The following is a 20637-nucleotide window of genomic DNA, read 5'->3' as shown; positions in this document are numbered from 1 at the left end:
TGGTATCACTAATACTTGTTCCTAAAAAGTATTCTGGAGAATCATGATCCACATCTTCATAGTAACTTTGATTTGCCTGTGAAACTAAGGAGTTGGTGTGATGTAAAGAATACCTGAAAGCCCAGGTTCTTGTGGCTTCCCTGGCACAAATAGCATGAAGGAGAAACAGGAAAATGGAAGTGAGTAATTGCTTCTCAAGCCTTAGTTTCCAAGGCATGTCTGGACAGGTATATGTGTTGAACATATTCAGGGCAGAGATGTGCCCCTCAGGCAGTTTTGGGAGACTGCTGTGGTTTAGACAGGCTTAAGCCTGTGTAAATTAAATGTGAGACACAACCAGCAGCGGATCTAACTGAAATCAGATGAACATGCAGCAGGGTTAGTGGCTAAATTTTCCCTTCATATCTTAATTTCTTTTTTTCACCTTTTAGTCTAGTCTTTATGTATTGTGTTCACGAATGGTCAGTATATGTAGAAGAAACACTAGTACTACCCTGAGCTATTTCTGGCTGAAAACCTAACATGGTGTACAGAGATTTAGCTCCCTGATTCCCTCTTACTCACTTGATTTAGAAAAAAACAAAACATACCTCCTATTTTTACTGCTTAGTTGGGTATATGACAACAAATAGAATGAAGTTGTGAGATTTTAGGAGAATCTTCATGTTTGTTTAGGCAGTATTTTAATAACTGAGGAAAGCAGATCTATTTGTCTCTTCTAGCAGGTTCTAGAGGAAGTAGTCAAAGGGGACCACGGGCACAGCTTTGTTTGCCATGGCAAAACAATTCTTGTACTTAAAACCTGCTATCGTTATGAACATACTTAACCATTATTGGTGAATGCTAAAGGAATGAACAATGCTTTCAGTGAATGCATCTCCTTATTGAAAACCAACTCATTTTCATAAAAATATCACAGGCTATTGTAATTTTTTACTCATTGTTCTGTTGCATTGTATTGTAGAATACAAGGTTGGAAGGGACCACATTGTATTAGATAGATGGATTAATGCTTTAAAGCAAAAGGTGACATGGGAGCCCCACAAAAATGAGATGTGAGTCCTGGATCTTACCTTTTTTAATAAGTATGAAGAAATGGGAAAACTTAGAATGCCTTGGGGATGATTGTTCTGGTCTGTCACTTTACTTTTTATTAGTATGGGGGTTACGTGAACAATTTTTAAAAGCTGTGAAGGTTTGCAGAGATTAAAAAAAAGAAGAAAAACAAGAACAGCCAACCAACCAAAAAAAACCCTAACAAACACTCCGGAAAAAAACAGCAACCAGACCTTCTTTGACATTACCATGTCATTAGAGATAGAAAAGTTTTATATGGTTGCAGTAAAAAGCAGCCCTAGAAGGCTAAGCAAGTTGATAGAATTGCAGAATTCTCTGAAATAGTACATGGATTCTAGGAGGGTTTATCTGGAGCTAAGTAACTAAAGAAAATATTAAAGATATTTCTTGGAGTGACTGAACCTACTAAATTGTTAAACCAATAAAGAGAAGTTATCTTTGAAGATGGAGTGCTTGATTTTCGTGAAGGAGAGAGCAGTTATCAGGGCAGGAATTAACAGTCGTTGAATAGAGAATAATGTAGGTACAGGATTCTAGATATATGTGAGATATGTAACATGAGAATCAGAAAGCACGAGAGGAAGAGCTGAGGGATGACTTGAGTAGGAACCAGGAAAATCAACACGATGGATGGAAAGAAAGGGACCCTTCAGAAGGAAAGTAAAACCAAAGCCAGCCAGCATAACAACAGAAGGGTATAAAGAGAACAAAGAAGAGGAGGAATTCGTGTTATTTCTTGTTCTTAAAGAAAAAAAAAAAAGTAAGGTTTTTGATCAAAAGAAGAAGTATTTTAGAGCAAGTTAGATTTCTAGTCAGCTAGTCCTATAACTGCATGAGGAAGTGCAGTTGTTTTGCTAGCATAATACTTCTACGTTTAAACAGGAGATATTACACAATTGAGAGAGTTCACATCTGTTATAATATAAATTACAAGTGAAGAGTGAAGGAGCCTTTCAGCCAAAGGTATAAAAAATGTATTTCAACTTAGATCATAAACCATGCGGTGCAAATCTCAGTCTTATTTCAAATATATTTTCAAATGTGAGAAACAAGACGAAAATCCAGCCTTTACTGGCAAAGGTCAGAATGGCAGAATAGCACGATTTATTAAAAAAAAAAAAAAAAAAAAAGTACAAAAGAATGTCTAAGAATAAAAGAAATTGAAGATATCTTGCATTACAAACCATATAATCTAAAGCAAAATCACAAGGGAGTTATTCCCTTCCATATGCCATGTAGCAAGAAGGGGTGGAAACTTCCATAGCATTTGGAATTTGTTGGAAAGCAAATGGTTGACATCCGAGGTTCACTTATAACCCCAGGTAAGTCTCTACTTACACAAAGAACCTAAAAATACTCTCTTGCCTGTGGGTGTATTTTGAAACGCAGACTTACAGCAGTGATAAAGAAGAATTGCGATGTCCTGTGTTTTTCCCGTAAACAGGAAATAATTATTTATAGATACCTGAAATGCTTTTGAATTCAGAGATTCAACAAATCTCATAGCAAACAAGCTGCAAGTAGTAGCCTCAGTATATTTAAATTCTTCAGATAAAAGCTGTATTTCCCTATATGGTATTTTCAGTTACTAAGCTACTTTCAGACTCCAAGATGTGAAGTTATTAATCTCTGCAAGTTTTTTTCCAGAAGACAGAAGGCTGAGGCAAAGACCTATCTTCAGGCAATTTTCAAGCAAAACCAGTGATTTTGAGTATTTTGATGCTTGTATTTGAGGTACCATGGGCATGCATTTCAGAAGCATAGGCACTGCCAGTTCTTTTTGCAGTGAGTGTACAGCACGAATGGAGATCAGCTTGAAATGTTTTCATTTTTGAGCATAGTCACCTTGGGCGAAGATTCTGGCTTTTCATAGAGATATTCAAGTATACACAGAATACAGACTGTGCTGTTGTTACAGTCAACTCCAATGTCTGTTGTGTCATCCAAGTTGTATTCATATTTCAAACTATTTAAATTTCAAACCTTTTGGAAGTTGAGACTCATTACTGTTTTGTAGATATAAATCAGGATTGCCTGTACAATAAGTTGGAGTTAAGCTGGTATAAAATGAGAAACTGAAAATGCATTATTATGTTGGTGAAAAACTTTTAACCATGACCTTAATATATTTTCTTTTCTCTTTAAGAGGTGAAGGCACGAATACTCTTGGCACTTCTTGAGTATACAGGTAATTTTGCTTGTTTTGGGAGTGGGGGATTTGAATGTGGATGTTTTGAGGGTTTTTTTTGCTTTTGGACAGAGTACTGTGTTTAGACAAAGGGGAAGAAAGTCAGATACAAAAACTTGGTAATCAACAACTTTACCCCAGTGTTTACAGTGAGGATTCCTGAAGAACACAGCTATTCCAAAGACATTTCTGACAAACATTGCACATTCTTTTTTTAAAATGCAAAATACCTTCTCTGGTCATTTACTTTGGATCTTGCCAGATGAAGTAACTACTAAATCACTGAGCTTCTCCCCAGTACTTCTGCTATCTTTCTCTTTTTGGGTTTTTGCCTATTTGCTATATTTTTTCTTTTAATTTCCATCTATTTCCAGACTTACCTTACTATTCTAACCCATGCCTTTCCTTTTGTCTGTTTTAAAGGATGACTTTTTAAAAGTTCTTCCTTTTTGGAAGGGGTCTGATTATTCTGTGTATTATTCAGTCATAACCCCGTACAGCATACAGTTTCAGATACACAAAATAAATATGTGTGTCTGCGAAATGAATGTCAGTAAATCAGTATTTAGAAAACAATACTTACGGCAGAAGATTCTCTACAGTTTGTAGGTGTATAGTCTTCAGGTAAGCGGTCACATTTTGCTGTAAAAGCTCATTATTTTAGCTGTCTTGCAGCACTATATGAATGCGTTATTATGTCATGATTTTTAAATGACACATAACAGCTGTTTTATAAAGAGGAATAAAACATTTCTTTGTTAGATTTCTTCCAAATATTATAAAAGTTTTTAGCATTTGAGGAAATGCTTCAGGCTTGACTTTTCTGAAGCAGTTTCCCCTATTTACATGGTTTCATAAGTTTGTAAATTCTGCGGTTTATTTTGTATAAAAAAAAAAATCTTTTTGTAAAAGAGCCCTTAGTGCTCTTGCATGTGGTATCTGATGTTCAAGTAGTATTAAATGAGATCTGGAAATGAGGTGTTGGAGACACAAGAGGGCTGCTTCAGCAGCAGGCAGTGCAGAGGAAGACACGGAGGGTCAGCTGCTGTTAGACAAACAGAGATAAACTTGAGCAAAGCGAGGAGAGGGAATGTGTGTTGGGCTCAGATCCCTGAGCGCTGCTGTCACATTGGAAGGTTTTTGACCATGCAGAAGCCAGTGGATTTTTGAAGCTAGAGATGGGTGGAGTTCTTAAAGATGAAGGTTCTGTCTGTATTGGAATCTGCACAGATTGAGAGACTGGAGAGAGAGGCGAGGAGAGGGCTTAATTTTAATAATTGAAACAAAAAGCAAGGAGTCACAGTGCAGAAGCAGTAGGGGTTAGATCATTTATGGAAAACATTCATGAGGTCCAGAGAGGCTGGCAAATGGAATCAAAATGACAGTAAAAGAGTGGTCACTGTTGTCAATGGTCAAGGAAAAGATTGAATAAGGTCTCAGAAGGGAAACAGGTAGAATGAAGTTACCTTGAGAAACACCTGGAGTCTTATAAAAGCATATTTTTAAAGTCAATATTAATTTTGTGACTACAGCATTATTTCTGCTTACTTATCTGGTCATCTAAAGTCTTGCCAGCTCCATAGAGAAAGGTGGGTAAAGAGCTAAGCCTCTTAGAGGCAGAGGAATCTAAAAGTGTGGACAAGACTGTAGGGTTTGGAAAGACCTCAGTATCACCTAATCTTCCTCTCTTGCTCTAAGAAAGATTAAGTCTACCTGTACCATTTGTGATTGATGTTTGTCTAACAGCTCATAATGATAAAAATATTTGAAGACCTTCAGAAAAGAGAAGAAGAAGGAAGCACTGAATATTTATCACCACACTTTTGTGCTTTACTGAGAATGTGTTTTCCTTTCTCACTTTTTTGACCTTTAGTTAGTCTAATGCCTCTGCCCTTCAAACTAAATGGGTAGGTTAGCTAGTCCCTAATTTAAATCAACTGCTAATGGTTCCATAGACTTCTGCCTAGGGACCTGCCTTGGACTTCCCTGACACCATAAGTCTCTGCTCCTTCCTGGATATGTGATGCTGCTCTGTGCTCATTTAATAATTTTAATATTCATATATATATAGTATTTGGATATATTGTGTTTTGGTAGCAACACTCCTATGTGCCTTGTCTGCAGTTCACAGTGGACAGTCTTCATCTAACCTCCCCAGCTGGTAGCTGTGGAATTGACCAGGTACTGCAGTCATGTTAAGAGCTTCTGCCTGTCCTTGCTTTCCTGGGAAAGTAAATGCTTTTGTGCCCAGGTGGTTCTCACCTTGCAGCAGAGAGATCTGGCTCACATCCGTCACCTTGTAACATCAAAAGTACATAGAATTGATGGTATATACATTAAAATCTACAAGATAAACATGCATTGTTTATAAAGAACCACTTTAAATTCCAGATATTAAATACATTCCTATACCATTTTAGAATTGTAAAATAATATTTTAATGTGGAAAATGGCAGTGTTGCTGTTTACTGGGAATAACATTAGGCTGTAAACTTGTCATTTACTTTACATTAAAATGCCGTGGGTTTAAAACAAAGAAAAATATTCCAGCCCAGGTCCTTTGCTGTTTGTTAATCTCCTGCTCCATTTCTCTTTTTCCTCTTTGGGCTTTTACCCATCACAGATAGTGAGATACAGCTGAGGCGAGACATGGTCTTCTGTCAGAGCCTAGTGGCCACGGTCTGCGCTTTTTCAGAGCAACTGATGGTGGCCTTAAATCAGATGTTTGACAACAACAAGGAATATGAAATGGAGACGCTGGAGGCCAGCAGAAGGTGGTTGGAACAGATTGCCAGCGCGGGTCTTCTCCTTCATTTCCAGTCTCTGCTCTCGCCTAACCTGGTAAGACTCCTCGTGTGACATGCTTGGCCACAGCCCGTCTTTGTTCTCTGAACCAGGGGCACAGTTAAACAGTCTTAGTTATAAATGTGATCTTTTGTGCCCTTCGTGCTTAGCTTGTTACTTAATTAGTTGTTATTTGGAAAATTTGCCATTTAGATAATTACAGATATGGGAAGTGTTTGTTTGTGATATGGGAAGTGTTTGTGTGTGATACGGGAAATAGGTTTTCCACATAGACACTATGATGTTTGTTTTGAGTTAGCAGATAGTGAGCTTATCCTTGACTCCCCACCCCTATCATAGCTGTTCCCTAGGAGTGCATGTTGTATTAGGTGATAACCACCACTTCAGTTTACAATAAGCAGCAATGCAAAATAAATAAAATACCTGGTATGGATAATTTTAGTAGCACCCCCCGCCCCCCAACAAATAAACAAAACCAACAACCCAATAGGTCTCTAGTGGTTGGGGGAGTAGACATGGTGGTCTGTTTTGCTCCTGTTGAAGGGCAAATCCTCATGGCCTGTCAGGATAATTGGAATTCTGCTGTTTCTTCATAAGACATGGCAAAGAGCCATGGCTTAGGAAACAATTTAAAAAAGAGACATGGCTTTGTAGTCCTGTAATCCCCTGTTATCCAAAGTGCTTCTTCAGCTATTTAAGCTGCTTCTCACACCAGGCTGGTTCCTGCTATCCTGAAGAACTGGGAAGCAGTCTGCTCCATGGCAGTCTTCTCAGCCTCTGGAGTTGCTCGCTGAAAATATCTGATTTGGTACATTACACTGTATAAAAGTCCACACAAATAACAGACAGTGTTCCTAGTATCAAAGGTCATATTTTCTTGCCTCGTCTTTCTTGTTAGCAAATTGCTGACAAGTTGACCTGATAATCTCTTCTGCTTCTAAAGCTTAATAAAAATGACGGTATTTCTAAATCACAATCATAAAGTATTAGTCTGTGGTATTGTTGGAGAGTGTTGACTTGAGCTCATGTGGGAAAGGGTACGTCAGGATGAGGCGAGCAGCTTAAAAACAGATCAAGTGAGTGCTTGAGAGAAACAGGATGAATATGTGAAGACAGCATGGTAGGGGGAACTCAGGCTCGTGTCTTGAGTCTTGGATGCTTTTTAGCACCATCCAGCACCAACATGTCCTGGTGCTGGAGTCCTCAGAGTTCAAGAGTCAGTTCAGTTGCTGCCTGTCTTATGTGTTTACATGTGCACAAAATAACTGTTGTCTTTATAGCACTGAATACTTTTGTTTTTTTTCTTTCAAGATTGTAGAGATTTCTTTTGTAGTGAAAATGCATTCTACTTAGCTATTTTCACATGATCAGATACCAGCAGTATGCATTGTTGAATTGAAAATAGATTCTCTTCTAACTGTTCTTAACCAAGGAAAAAGTATTTAAAGGCAACTTTTTCAATACCATCTCAGCACTATTTTGCTTACAAATGATACGTGTTATTTTAAACAAGGGTATTTGAAGGAAATTACTCTCATTATGGCCACAGTTCAGTAAAGAATGAGCAGTTGTGCAAAGATTTCCCATGTTCACTGAATGGTTTTCAGACTGTTCTGCTGATAAAACTGCTCTGTCCCTAGGGACTCCATAAATTCAACCAGGAGACAAGGCATTTCTAGCATCTTTGTGTTTTTTCATAAATACAAGGGAGATTGCCCTTTCATTATAGATCAGGGAAAATCATGGGGGGTTTTGTTTGGTTTTGTTTTGTTTTGTTTTTTTCCTTTCTATAATTCAGTAAGCTAAAGTTTGTCCTCATTTTATAGGCAGCTAGTTTATTCTTTGAATTCCTACTGTTTCAGTTCTTAGAGGAGGTATAAAGCATGCCTCAAATTTCCATTTGTCTCTTGCTAGCTTAAGGTGCTAGGGGGAGGGTTGTGTAAAGAATAGAATTACTTTAAGTGATTATTGATTTCTGCTATAATTGCTCTGCATATTTAACTCAAGGTAATTATACTTGTAGATGACTATTTTCCTTTTTAAAGGTTCTGTAAAGTGTCCTGAGAAGTTAGTAATTTGCTTCCTGAAGCTTTTTTGGTAAATTATACTGGATCTCTTCAGCTATCCCTTTAGCTCAGGAGTACACAGAGTGAACCATAGGTGCACATCAGAATGTTGGTCTATCTACATACTTGATTTACATCTAGAGTTTTGCAGGTGAAGGTGCAAATCACCCTGAGCTCTGTACTCTTACATAAAGAATAACTGCAGTATTGTTAGATTAAAAGCTATGTAGTGGCAGCTATAAATTATCTAATAATTTACCATGTGAAATTATAACACTCATTTTAATAATCTTGGACTAGTAATAAAAGGGAAAGTGCCGATAGAAACATTATCTAGGAGTTAATTAGGTTATGCACTGCACCAGTGAAATGTTGTGCAACATTCTGAAGTTATTTTTATGTCGTGTTCTGGTATTATTTCTGGTAGGGAAAAAGTCTGTCTGAAATGACCGTTTCAATTTTTCTTTTGCCTTTTTTAGGCCGATGAGCAGGCCATGCTGGAAGATACGTTGGTTGCACTGTTTGACTTAGAGAAAGTTACTTTTTATTTCAGACAATCAGAGCCAGAACCACTAGTCGCAAGTGAGTAATTATAATTAATATCTGGGGTTTACTGTTTGGAAACATTTTTTGTATTTGTACCATTTTTCTTTCCTAGAACGTTACCTCCCATGGGGATTATTATATGATTTGAGATTATGGAGAATTAGTAGATCTGTAGCTCTCCTAATATTCCTAGATTTCCTGAAATACAGCTACCATCAGTAACAATGCAGAATCATTATCTGGCGGTGTCAGTAACTTTGAGGGCAAAACTATTTGCTTAAGCGCATTTTCCGTGGACTACATCAGGAAGGTCCCTGGAAGACTAGTTGTTATTGAAGAGTCACGTGTAAAATAAGCATGAAAGTCTTAATAGAGGAATGCAGCTGAGATAACATGGAGAAGCATAAAAATAATTTCATTTTATTGTCTGAGGGACAAAGTAGATCTCAGAAGGGTTCCTTGAAAGGAGGCACAGAAACTGTTAGGATGGCTTTAAATTGTGCAAGAAACTTCCTCCAAGACCTGCGGGTGCAGACCATCAGGGTCCTGAACCCTCCCTCCCAGTGCTTGGCCCAGCTTGCAGGAAGGGACTGTCTTCTCAGTCTGCTGTTTATACCCTTCTCTCATTTTCAGCTGCTCCTTTATTAATATGTTTTCAGCCAGTAGAGATTTTCCTGCAGTGAACTTTGTTTAGTGAGCAAAAAGTTCCCATTCTTTCATAAGTCTCATAAATCCCCTGGGAAGGGAGGAAAGCATGTCTGCTTCACATCAAGCTTTTCTAAAACAATTCCCTTGCCGGATCGAGACCACACATGAGAGAACTTCTGCAGTAACCAAACCCAGAAGACACAAAACTCCTCCACAAAGCTGCCTGTGCTCCAAAGAATTCGGTAGTGCAAGGCTGGTAGTCAAGTAGGAATTAGCCTATATGAGACCATATTTATTTCTGTATAATTCAAATAAGGACCATGTTCAGAGTGTTTGTTTTAAAAAGAAGCCTTGCCAAGCCAGGCAACAACATGGAACTGCAGTTACAGGAGGGCCTGCTGATGGGGAGTTAACCTCGTGCCTATGTTATGAACTGTTTGTATTGCTGTATCTTCCAACTGAGGTGTCTGTGCTAAAACAGAAGTAACTGGAAAGTCTGTGTGTTCTAGGAGTGTAATAAACTCTGTGTTTCCTGTTGGTTTAAGTGCTGCCACCAGGGTCATCCTGACTATGGTTACAGAAGACAACTGGCAAATTTGGTTTTCCTTCCCTTTATGATTCTACAGAATCAATTAAAAAAAAATAAGTCTTTTTCTTATTACCAAAAATAGTGAAAGATGTTCCTTTGGAGTGTTTTACATCTAGGTACAAAATAATTTATGCACTTAGTGTCAAAACTACATATTAATATATTAATGCAAATTACTAAATTTTATTGTTACTTGTTTACAACTTGGAGACTTATGTATCAAAACGATGCTTAAACAAGAAACACATACAAAGCTCAAATTGAATTAAACTGACTGCCTCTGAGAGATCTAGCTAAATAGAAAATTTTCATTGACTTTTGCTAATGGTCGTTACATGCTGATCATCTGGTATAATACACACGGAATATGTTATGGAATCACTGTAACTGAAAACCAATACTGCTAGTTGCCCTGAACTCTAAACCAATTGATACATTGATTTTGGCTTCTCAAAGTGTAATGAAATGTGCTCCTACTGTTTCATATCTTCTACCATAATACTTTTGTATTCCCAGTATTTTTAATAATAGTTTAATGAATATGCTGTAGCTACTGTATATTTATTTGTGTTCTGTCACACACAAATTGGAGAAGAATCTGACCCTGTATCTTACACTGACATTTAACATCGTGCACCTGAGGGAGGCATGTGAAGTACGGCTAAAGGTGTCAGTGTCACTGTTTCTCTACTTCCTGATAATGGATAGGCCAAAAGTGACCACAACACCACCGAGTATAATGTAAAATACTGCATGTATTAATTTTGTGTCTGCCATGATTTTTACCTAATAGTGTGATTTTTTGGTGCAAGAGCTTCTGGAAAAGGTGCAATTGCTTTTAATGAAATAGTAACATTAACTGTATTCTTAGATGTACCAATCACATACCAAGCAGAAGGAAGCCGGCAAACCCTGAAGGTTTACTTCTACCTTGACAGTTACCATTTTGAGCAGCTTCCTCAAAGGCTGAAGAATGGAGGGGGATTTAAAATCCACCCAGTACTTTTTTCACAAGGTAATTTGCATTTGAATTCCTCCCCCCGCCCGGAGTCTTTCACATAATATTTAACTTGCTTCAAAACCCTAATTATTCAGTCTGATTTAAACTGTTAGTGACTATAAGGACATGATGCTTATATTTAAATATGTTGTTCAATGCGGGCATTTATTGAGAACTTTGAATTAAAATGTGAATTTAAGAAATGCTGGGATTTGTGATAAAAATATAGAGGCATGGGTATACACTTGTAAGTTTATACATGTTGTATGATTCCAACACCAAAGAATGAATCCTTTTGTATCAATATTGTTTTGTTCTTTGTAGACATTAGTGGACCATAGTCAGGGAATGCAGCTTGCTTTTAAAAGTGTTTTGCATCGCAAATGCGACATCTTTTCCTGTTACTTCAAATTTAAGCACTAGATTGTTATCCCCCGATAATTTTGTTTCTTTAAAATGTTAGGAAGGCTTAAATAAGGTTTTCAGGCTTTCATAGTTACGACACTGCAAACGTTACCGGCGAGATGAATGCTGGCGCCGATGCTCAGCCTGTTCAGAACTGGCAGGCAGCCCAAATCAGCCGTGGTGTCATTACACTCATCAGGAGTGTGGGGTTTGATTCACCGAAATGGAGAGTGCGAGGTGCTGATTGCCTTGAGCTGCCTTTGATTTCTGAAGGGGCTGAAAGTAACTGCGTACCTTGCGAAAGGCTGCCTGGGTCTCTGTGGAACATGCAGACGTCAGGCATACAATGAAGGTTTCGAGGAGGGTTTGGTCTCTGATAGATAAGGAGGATGTAAAAGGAAACAGCAAATAGTAAGATACATGAAGAAATAGCTGAACTTACTGTACACTTAAAACACGTGATATTTTAAAAATAAGATCCCTGAAGTCTGACTTTTAAACCAACTAATAAAGACAGACTTCAGCGTATCTCTGTTGAGCAGACCGACTTCAGTTATAAAGGAAAATGAGAGCACTGAGCAGACAAAAAGAAACATGAAAGAGAACAGAAAATACCTTGTTTCTGATGAAAACCTGGAAATACTGTGGGGGTTTTTTTTGTTTTGTTTTGGTTTTTTTTAGATTCAGGGGGGGATTCAGTGTGCTGCAGAATTTATTTTGCAGAATTTTTTCCCTTTCTGTTTCCAGAAGCCCAAAATATTTGAGTCTTACGATAAGCTGCTTTGTAGTCAGCTAAAGGAAAAGGATGTTCATTCAAGTGTTACATCTGCTTAATAATTTTCAGCAATGTAGAAGATTTCTTCTTTCTTTATTATACCAAATTTCTTTAATTTTCAAGGATCCCCCTCCAAAATACTCCATTAGACTCCAAGAATAAGAAGTCCTGGATAAGAAGTTAAATCCTAGTGTTTAATTTTTTTTCTTCATTAATGAGTGAATTGGTATTCTATTTCTTATTTCTTTTCTATGAGGTTTGGCTGAGCTGCCATCAAACTCATTCAGTACATCCCCATCTTTAACTGAGATTTATTAGCTGCAAATGTAGAAATCTTCTGTAAGTTCCTCTGTGAAGTGAATTCTTGCTTCTCAAGCTTAACAGCGCTAAGCTGTTTCCTTCCTAAAATACAATAGTTATGATATTTTCAAATAGAATATTTAGAAAATCATGGTTTTGGAACACTTCATCAAAGGCACAAGTCAGAGCACTTCAGTCTTTTCACCTCTGTGTTGCTCTATGCTGTGCTGCGTAGCTCCATGCCTAAAATCACAAGTCTGTATTTTCAGGACTGGGACTGTAGACTTTTTACACAGTTAAAAATTGTTTATCTAGACTATGTTATGTATCACTCCACTTTTACAAACAGTTTTGTGCAATCACCTAATTAAGTCTATACAGTCAAAAGAATCCTGATTTGCAGGAATGGGGTCTGAGAATGCTGGGGTACTGCTGTTGGTATTCACTTTTTTCTATTTCCTCTGTTAGAACTGAGATCTCAGCAATAAATAAGCTTAATTAGAAGAAAATTTATTTAAAATTAAAACACAGTTTATTTAAATTTGCTACTTAGTTTCTTAATTATGTAGGGATTTTCATTTTTTTTTAGTTTTTCATGGAATCCTAGAATAATTCAGATTGGAAGGGACCTCAAGAGGTCTCTAGTCCAACCTCCTGTTCTCAACAGCATCAGCTGTGACATCAGACCAGGTTGCCCAGATGTTTAGCAAGTAGGATCTTGAAAACACCTAAGGACAGAAACTGCACAACCTCTTGGGTAACGTGTTCCTCTGCTTGACTGCCCTAATGGTGAAAAAGTGTTTTCTTTTTATTGAGTTGAAGTATCTCTTGTTTCAATTTACGTCCATTGCCTCTTGTCGTGCTACCATGCACTATTGTGAAGAACCTGGCTCTGACTTCTTGTTGACCTGGTCACTAGTGACACCTGGCTAGTAGGTCCCCCCTGAAGCCATCACTTATACAGGCTGAATAAGCTCAGATCCCTCCTCAGCCTCTTCTCAGAGAGCATGTGCTCCATCCCATGACCATCTTTGTGGCCCTCTACTCAACTCTTTCCACTTGATCAGCAGCTTTCGTGTACTGTGGGGCCCAAAACTAGACACAGTATTCAAGATGCTATCTAATGAGTGTTGAGTAAAGTGAGGACAAAGCAGTCTTTCAGTCTACTGGCTGTGCTTATGTTAATACAGTTTAGGATGCTCCCAGCCTTCTTAGTTGCCAGAGAACTCTGCAGGTGCTTTTTCAGCTTGCTGTCTAACATGACCCTGAGCTCCTTCTCAACAGAGCTGCTCTTTAGGCTCTGCCTTCCCAGGTACAGGACTTAACATTTGCCCTTGTTCGGTTTCACAAGGTTCCTGCTGGCCCATTCCTCCAGCCTGTCCAGGTCCCTCTCTAGGTTGCTATGTACTTGATTAAGTCCACTGCTTCCCCAGCTTTGTTACCAGCTGCAAACTAGACAAGGGGGCACTCTGTCAGTGCCCCTGGAGGGCGTTCTTCAGGTCAGTGGTGAAGATGTTGAACAGTATAGATCCCTGTGGTATTCTACTTGTAATGGTCCCCTGGGTAGATCACATTGCATTAGCTGCTATCCTGTGAGCCTTCTCCATCCCCCCAGGTTTTTCTCCCATTCAGTTGCCCATGCATTCAGACCATAATATTCCAACTTTGAATCAAGAACACCGTAGAACACGTGTCTGTTTGTAAGGAAAGCTTCCTTACCAAAGAGCTTTCTAATATATTAGGTAGAAAAACGTTAAACCCTTTCATAAGGGCGGGAGCCAAATCCCACAGTGAGATTCCCTGCCAGCACCCCTGAGCATGGCCCTGCAGTGCCTGTGGAGGCAGAACTCTCTGCTCCAGCCAGTCCCAGCAGACCACTGAGTTTCTGGGCTGGGTGGTCTAATTGGATAAAACCAGCTTTATGCCAGTAAACTAAGATTACCAACTCTGTTTGGACTAAGATACTGTTATAAATGGAGTTCAGTGGATATTTTTGTGGGGGCTTTCTGGTGTGACTTAGCACCAAGGAAGTTAAGAAGCAAGAATGACTGTTGAAATTTATTGTGGTTTTTTTGCGCAGAAGTAGAATTACAAACTCTGAAATCACAGAAGGGGAGTGCAATTTGCATGTTCTTTCACAATGAATGAATTATTTATTAACTGGTCATATTAAGCAGTACAAGCAGAATTAATATTCTGTGTGCAGCCAAAGCTGTAAGACCGCAGCATGTTTCCATTAGAAGTCTGCTTATTGCTTGCATTTTCTGATAGAATGATGAATTCTTAGAATGTGTATGGATTATTAAGGTGGCAGTATTCCTAACTGCAGAATCTTTAATGCTTCTCCCTAGATGACCTATTTCACCAAGAACCTGTGTATTCTGTTATAATATGAAGATCTTGATGTTCCCAGTCCAGGTTTTCTTGAGAACCTTTCAAACACTCATTTTGGCTTGGCTAAAGAAAAGATTAAACTTCCCTGGGTATCTCACTTAAAGGGACTGGGGGAATGCTCTTTTTTTTTTCTTTCTTCTTATGAAAACTATTGCTAGGAAGAGCGTGTCACAATGGAATGGTTGCGTGTTCATTTTTTTCTTCTTCTAATTTCTGTGCAATGCTCATGTAAGGAGGACTTATGATCCTTGCTTTAATGGAATTCTTTGTTTAGTTCCTGAATTTTGGTAGCAATATTCGTCCTTGCTTTGGTGAAGTGAATACAACAAAAGTGGACATAGTATTTGACTTCAGAAACTTACCTGATCCCTGAAAAGGGCATTTTCAGAGACTGAGAGAAGTTCGCTTTACTTGATCCAGAAGGCAGCATTCAGATTAATAGTGCAAATAACTAGAGGTTCACATATCCCAAAATCAGGCTTCATAAGTTTTTAGATCTCCCTCTGTGAAAGTAGCTGGTACATCAGTCCTTTCTTTCCTCTACCCCCAGCTTGTTCTATTATACTGTTTTATTCCAGAACGAAAAGCCACATTTACATTCATAGGGCAGGAGTACTTTAATTAGGGCAACAGAACTCAGACTAGCTCTCTCCTTTATATTTTCCACAGGGCAAGAAATATAATTTTTCTTGTAAATGAAATCTTAGAGGGATCTGTATGGATCTGATGACATATGGAAACAGCTCAGCAATGCATAGTGGGGTCACAGCCTCAAGGTTAAAAAGTAATTCACTAGTCTGTGAACAAAACTACAAAGAAGGCAAATGCTAAATATTTAATACTGATTTTTCTCTGCTGCATTATCCTTTCTCTTTTTACAGCATTGGAGAGCATGGAAGGATATTATTACAGAGACAGTGTCTCAGTAGAAGAATTTCAAGCTCAGATTAATGCAGCCTCACTAGAAAAAGTCAAGCAGTATAACCAGAAACTACGGTGGGTAATAAACCAACTTTCTTGAGATTAGTTTACCAAGTTCTGCTTTTCAGCTTAGTTTCTGTGACACATCTTTATACTGAAATGCATAGTATGGTGATTGATTTTCGTGCATGATTGAATATGGTTCTGACTTTTTTGGCATCTGCACTGTTAAATTACTTTTAAAAAAATTGTTTTCCCATGAAAACTATAGCTGTAATTGCCTCCAGGTTGTTTTACTAATGCATATAGAAATGGAAATGTCTACTTGATCACAAATGGATTATTGGAATTGCTAAACATTATGATCTGATTTTGCAGACCATATTTACCTAATGTCTATAGAATATGACTTAAAAAATAGTGTTGTTTTCCTCAAAGCTGAGAATCTTCCTCTCTTCCCCCCCATACTAATGGGAATATAAACATATTTGGATCAACTTTGGGTGTGAATTACAGAGTGCATACTTGCCAGCGTATGTAAAGATGTGTATTTATGCTGCACAAAGAGACAGATTTTCTGGTATACAAAATAATCTCTTGGTTATGAAGTAAAATGATGATAAGGTGTACATAGACCACTCCTGCATCTTACTGTATCTGTGAAAAACACCTATTTACGTACATTTATTTGTGCATTAGTTGAAGAAAAAGAGTGCAAAGGACTGCAGTAAAATCATATCTATTAACTTTTAAAATTCTTGAATCAGGTGGAAACACTGTCATCATTTCATTAGAACTGTTAGGCAGCTTTTGAAAGCAGCAGAGAAAAAGATATATTTTTTTTTAAAAAAAAGGGGTTAATGACAGTGGAGAAGGGGAAAAGATAAATGGGGATCTCTTCTTTGAATTCCTTCACCTGTTGGCTCATTCCTGTTTTTGGAAGGTTTTCTTCATGGATCTTGTAATGGTATTTCTCTAACACATTATCAACACAGTGGACTTCCTAGATTGTGTTTTAATCTAAGCTGTACTATAGCAAAAGTTATTTTAAAGCCAGTTGTATTCAGTGAGTACTGTATAATTAATTTTTTTGGTGCCATCTGTATCAGTGCAGTTCTATGTTAATGACAAATGTAGTATTTCTTCAGTGTGTTTTCCACCTTCTTTTGTTAGTACTTGCTATTTGGAAAAAAAGTTCCTCCTGACTTTTTATTTGACAAGGTTTATGTTACGAATTAGCTTTACAGAAAACTTCGGTCATGCCAGTATTTGGCCTAGATGAAATCAGCTAGTGTTGGAGAGAGATTTCCATCAGCTGGACAAGGCAAGACTTTCTGTGCTGGTTTTTTTTCTATGAATAGGCCCAATTTAGCCCCCATGAAAATCTTTTAAAGAAATTCTTCCTTACTTTATGCTCTAGTGTTCCCTGACCTCACGTACCTTGTGTGTTAGGACCTCTGTTCGTGCTGTGGCTCTAATGAGGTACATTCCACTTATGGGGTCATGACCCACAGCTCTGATCAGTTGCTAACCTCTGAGGCCTAGTTTTGCAAGAAGTTAGTATGAAAAAGTTAGCATTCAACAGAAATTAATGTGAGTGGCTCTATCCAGTCACAAGCATAGAAAAAATTGGGATTTTTTTCCAGCCATCTAATGTCTGATGAGAACATTCAGTAATTGATTTTTTTGTTTGGTTGGTTGGTTTCTGGTGAACTCTACCCATTTCTTAACTAAGGCACAAACAGCTTCACGAATTCACTGACATAATGTGAAGAGGAAAACCAGAAAAGCAGATGCTTCATTCATGTTCTGCCATTTGTTAGCCTGTGTAGGTGTTTAGCCAGGAGAATCTAATAAATTAACTACAGCAGCAAAAACTATTAACATTTGGGTAATTGCTCTAGAGAAGAACAAAAAAGTGAAAATGAATATTCCCTGGAAACATATTCAAGTGCAATAATACTCTCTTAAACTCTTCACATGGAAGAAATCTTCTGTGCAGAACCACTTTCTTAGTAATAAAACAAGTCATTCAAGACACAATCCACAAACCATTCTTTCTCCATAGAAAAGGAATGCATTGCCTTCTTGTGAAATCACCATCTGATGACCATGTTACAATCTGCCCATCACTACAGCAGCAAAAAGTAGATGGGAGCAACAGCAAAGGAAAAAGTAGTGTGAGAAGAAGATGGGACTAGTGGGAATGAAACCACTGGCTGGCAGTGACACTGAAGTGCAGTCATCCATTGATGAGAACTCTTGATGCAAGTTCGGCTTCTCTTATTCCTGACACATTCAGATAATAATGAGACCATTTTGTTGTGTATGATCACACAAACAGCCATGTTGGCCTGACTTGGGATATAACCAAGCAGGACACTAAAATTAAAAAATAAGTAGTCCATTTGCTTGGCTCTCTCTTAATTACTTGTGGTAAAGTCTTGTTAAAGTTTTGAATACATAGAACGTTTATGAGGAATGTGGTGTCTTTTGGGTCACAAATCTGATACTGATGTATGCCTTAAAATAATTCATTTTCAAATTATATATTTGAATGAATCAAGGGGTATAATAGTAAATTTTCAGTGCATATCAAGTCAAGAGCTGAATCCTTGCTTTTATTGTGAAATTCATTCATTACTATGGAACTTTGACCAGCTTTTCCACAGTACCAGAAGTGATACAATAAATCCAAGTGTAAAGTTGCTCTCCATAACACTGATTTGGGCATCGTAAGAACTTCTGTCTTTCCTGGTTCTTGCTTTGGGGCTTTTGCAAATGCTACATCAACTGTTTATGAGAATGTATGAAAGACAGTTGAAAACCAGTTACAGAGTTTGATTTTTACATGGAATGAAGAGAACTTAACCCTAAGGGAACTTTTATTCTTAGGCTAGCTAAAGTTGAGTTTTTCTAAAATTCCTCAGGCAACATGCCCTGCCCCAGCAGTATGTAGGAAGTCCTTTAACTGTGTAAAGATGTTATTTTTTTAAAAAACATAACACCTAGTTTATGAAATTTCTGAAACTGCTGGGAAATCTTCAACATTTGGCCCACAGTTATTCTTAATGGTGCTGGATTTATTTTTCACAGTCAGCCAGATCGTGCTTATTTTTATATTTTGCCACTTCTGTTTCTCTGACACTGATAAGGAAAAAAACAATTATACTCAAATTCTGTTTGCAGGTTGGGCTGGTGCTGGTAGTTGCCAGTGATGTAAGTTTAACCTCATCTAGTTGTTTGCTAATGGGAAATATGCAGTACAACCAAGTGAAAATAATTAAGTCAGCAGAGATTTTTAAGATCTTTATTACTGTGTGTTTGTAGCTCAGCGGTTGTCTTCTGATGCAGAAGAGGACCAGAAAGAACCTCTGTATCTGACCTGAACAGAGGCTGATGTTACATGAGCCCATTCTGTATTCTCCTGCCTCCTCTTGCTTTTCCACATCTTCTTCCTTTGGTGGTCCTTGCCATTTGAACAGGCTTTTTCCATCTCAAATCAGTCCTTTTGCTTTTACAGATACCAGAGACCATTTTCCTTCAACAGTGCAGGGCGCAATGGCGTTTGAATCTGTAACTACTACAAATGCCAATAGGAATAACAAGAACTCAGGAATGAACTGTATTTACTTGGACTGCTTATTTGGTTTTAAGTATTTTCCTGCAAATCTTGAGTCAGGTAATTGTGAAAGCATGAGGGTGAACTTTAATTGTAGTTTTTGAAGTTTAAAAATGTAGTTAAAATACATTCTGTCCTTTGAATATGATTTTAGTATTTCATAAAGTTCTCTTTCCTGCAGGGTGAGATTCAGTATGGTAGTTATTATATCTCACAGAAATAAATCTTGATTATTACTGTGACCAAATGAATTGCAATGCAGGCCTGTTGGAAGGTGGGACAGGCCCTGGCAGACAGGTTAGTGGAATGGCCATAACTCAGGCAATTCTTGATCTGAATAGGGACTTTAGGATAAAACATTTGGTTGCATATGAGAACAGTTTCTATCTTCAAAGAAATCAGGTTTTGGATTAGCTTCCTGCAAAACTCTTTTTAAAATGGTCATTGATGAGTGTAGGAATGACAACTTTTGTAATGTTTGTTTAAATTGTCATCAGAGATTTGGACTTGATGGCCCAGCATGGAACTTTCAGTCTACAGTAATAAGGAAGGTTGATCTTCCAGTCTTCCTTTTTCTGTGAATATTTGACATTTTATCAGATTAGTCTTTTTGTGTGTGCATGTGTGAATTCTCTTTCTGGGAAAAAAAAAAATTGGATCCCTCCTATGACATTCTATTAAAATGCATTTTTCTACAGGTGCTGCTGGTTAGCTTCTTAATCAGAAAAGTCCAGGCACATCTGCTCTGAAGAGTTTTTTGCTGGATGCATCTGTGTGCATGAGCGGTGCGTCTCAAAGGCAGAGAGGATGTTGAGGGCATGGGTCTTTCCGTGGGGTGCAGGGCTGAGGCTGCACCAAATGTGCTGCCAGCTCCTGGATCTCTGCAGTGCGCTTTGCTGCACATTGGTCAGACAGCAAGCGCAAACTATAGAGGGATACAGGTGCCTAAAACTGCACATCAGTGTACCCATTTGGTTTATGAAGCTGTCTATGCAGCTAATTTTTAGCTGAGGAGAAATTACGGAAATCACTGGCTTTTAAATTAATAAGCATTTTAAATGCCTTTTCAGCACTTATGCTTGCATTTAGACATCTAAACACTCGTAAAATTTGGTTCACGATGTTATGACGGCTTGGATTTGGAATATTCAGAGGGAAATCAGCAAGATAATAGAGGAAGGTGAGGAGAGCTCTACTTTCCCATAACTTTTCTTTTATCCCAGCATGGCACTTTCTTGTGACACCCCTGACTATATGATGACCCAGTTCTTCACTCCAAAGATAGGATCATGCTGTGGAAA

The 20637-nt window shown here is 38.0% G+C and overlaps 1 protein-coding gene across 1 annotated transcript in view; it reads left to right on the top strand.

The window, feature by feature from the left end:
- Positions 1 to 20637, top strand: part of PREX2 (phosphatidylinositol-3,4,5-trisphosphate dependent Rac exchange factor 2) — a gene marked incomplete at both ends in the record, with an annotated part of 173024 nt that overhangs the window by 118249 nt on the left and 34138 nt on the right. The window contains 5 exons of the mRNA XM_080338602.1: positions 3224 to 3265; positions 5889 to 6106; positions 8616 to 8718; positions 10791 to 10934; positions 15675 to 15789. Of these exons, the coding sequence (XP_080194728.1) occupies positions 3224 to 3265; positions 5889 to 6106; positions 8616 to 8718; positions 10791 to 10934; positions 15675 to 15789 (622 nt within the window). The remainder of the gene's footprint in view (positions 1 to 3223; positions 3266 to 5888; positions 6107 to 8615; positions 8719 to 10790; positions 10935 to 15674; positions 15790 to 20637) is intronic.

This window comes from Nesoenas mayeri (genome assembly GCF_963082525.1).
Source record: "Nesoenas mayeri genome assembly, chromosome: 2".
Taxonomy (NCBI): Eukaryota; Metazoa; Chordata; class Aves; order Columbiformes; family Columbidae; genus Nesoenas; species Nesoenas mayeri.
This window is presented reverse-complemented; position numbering and strand designations above follow the sequence as displayed.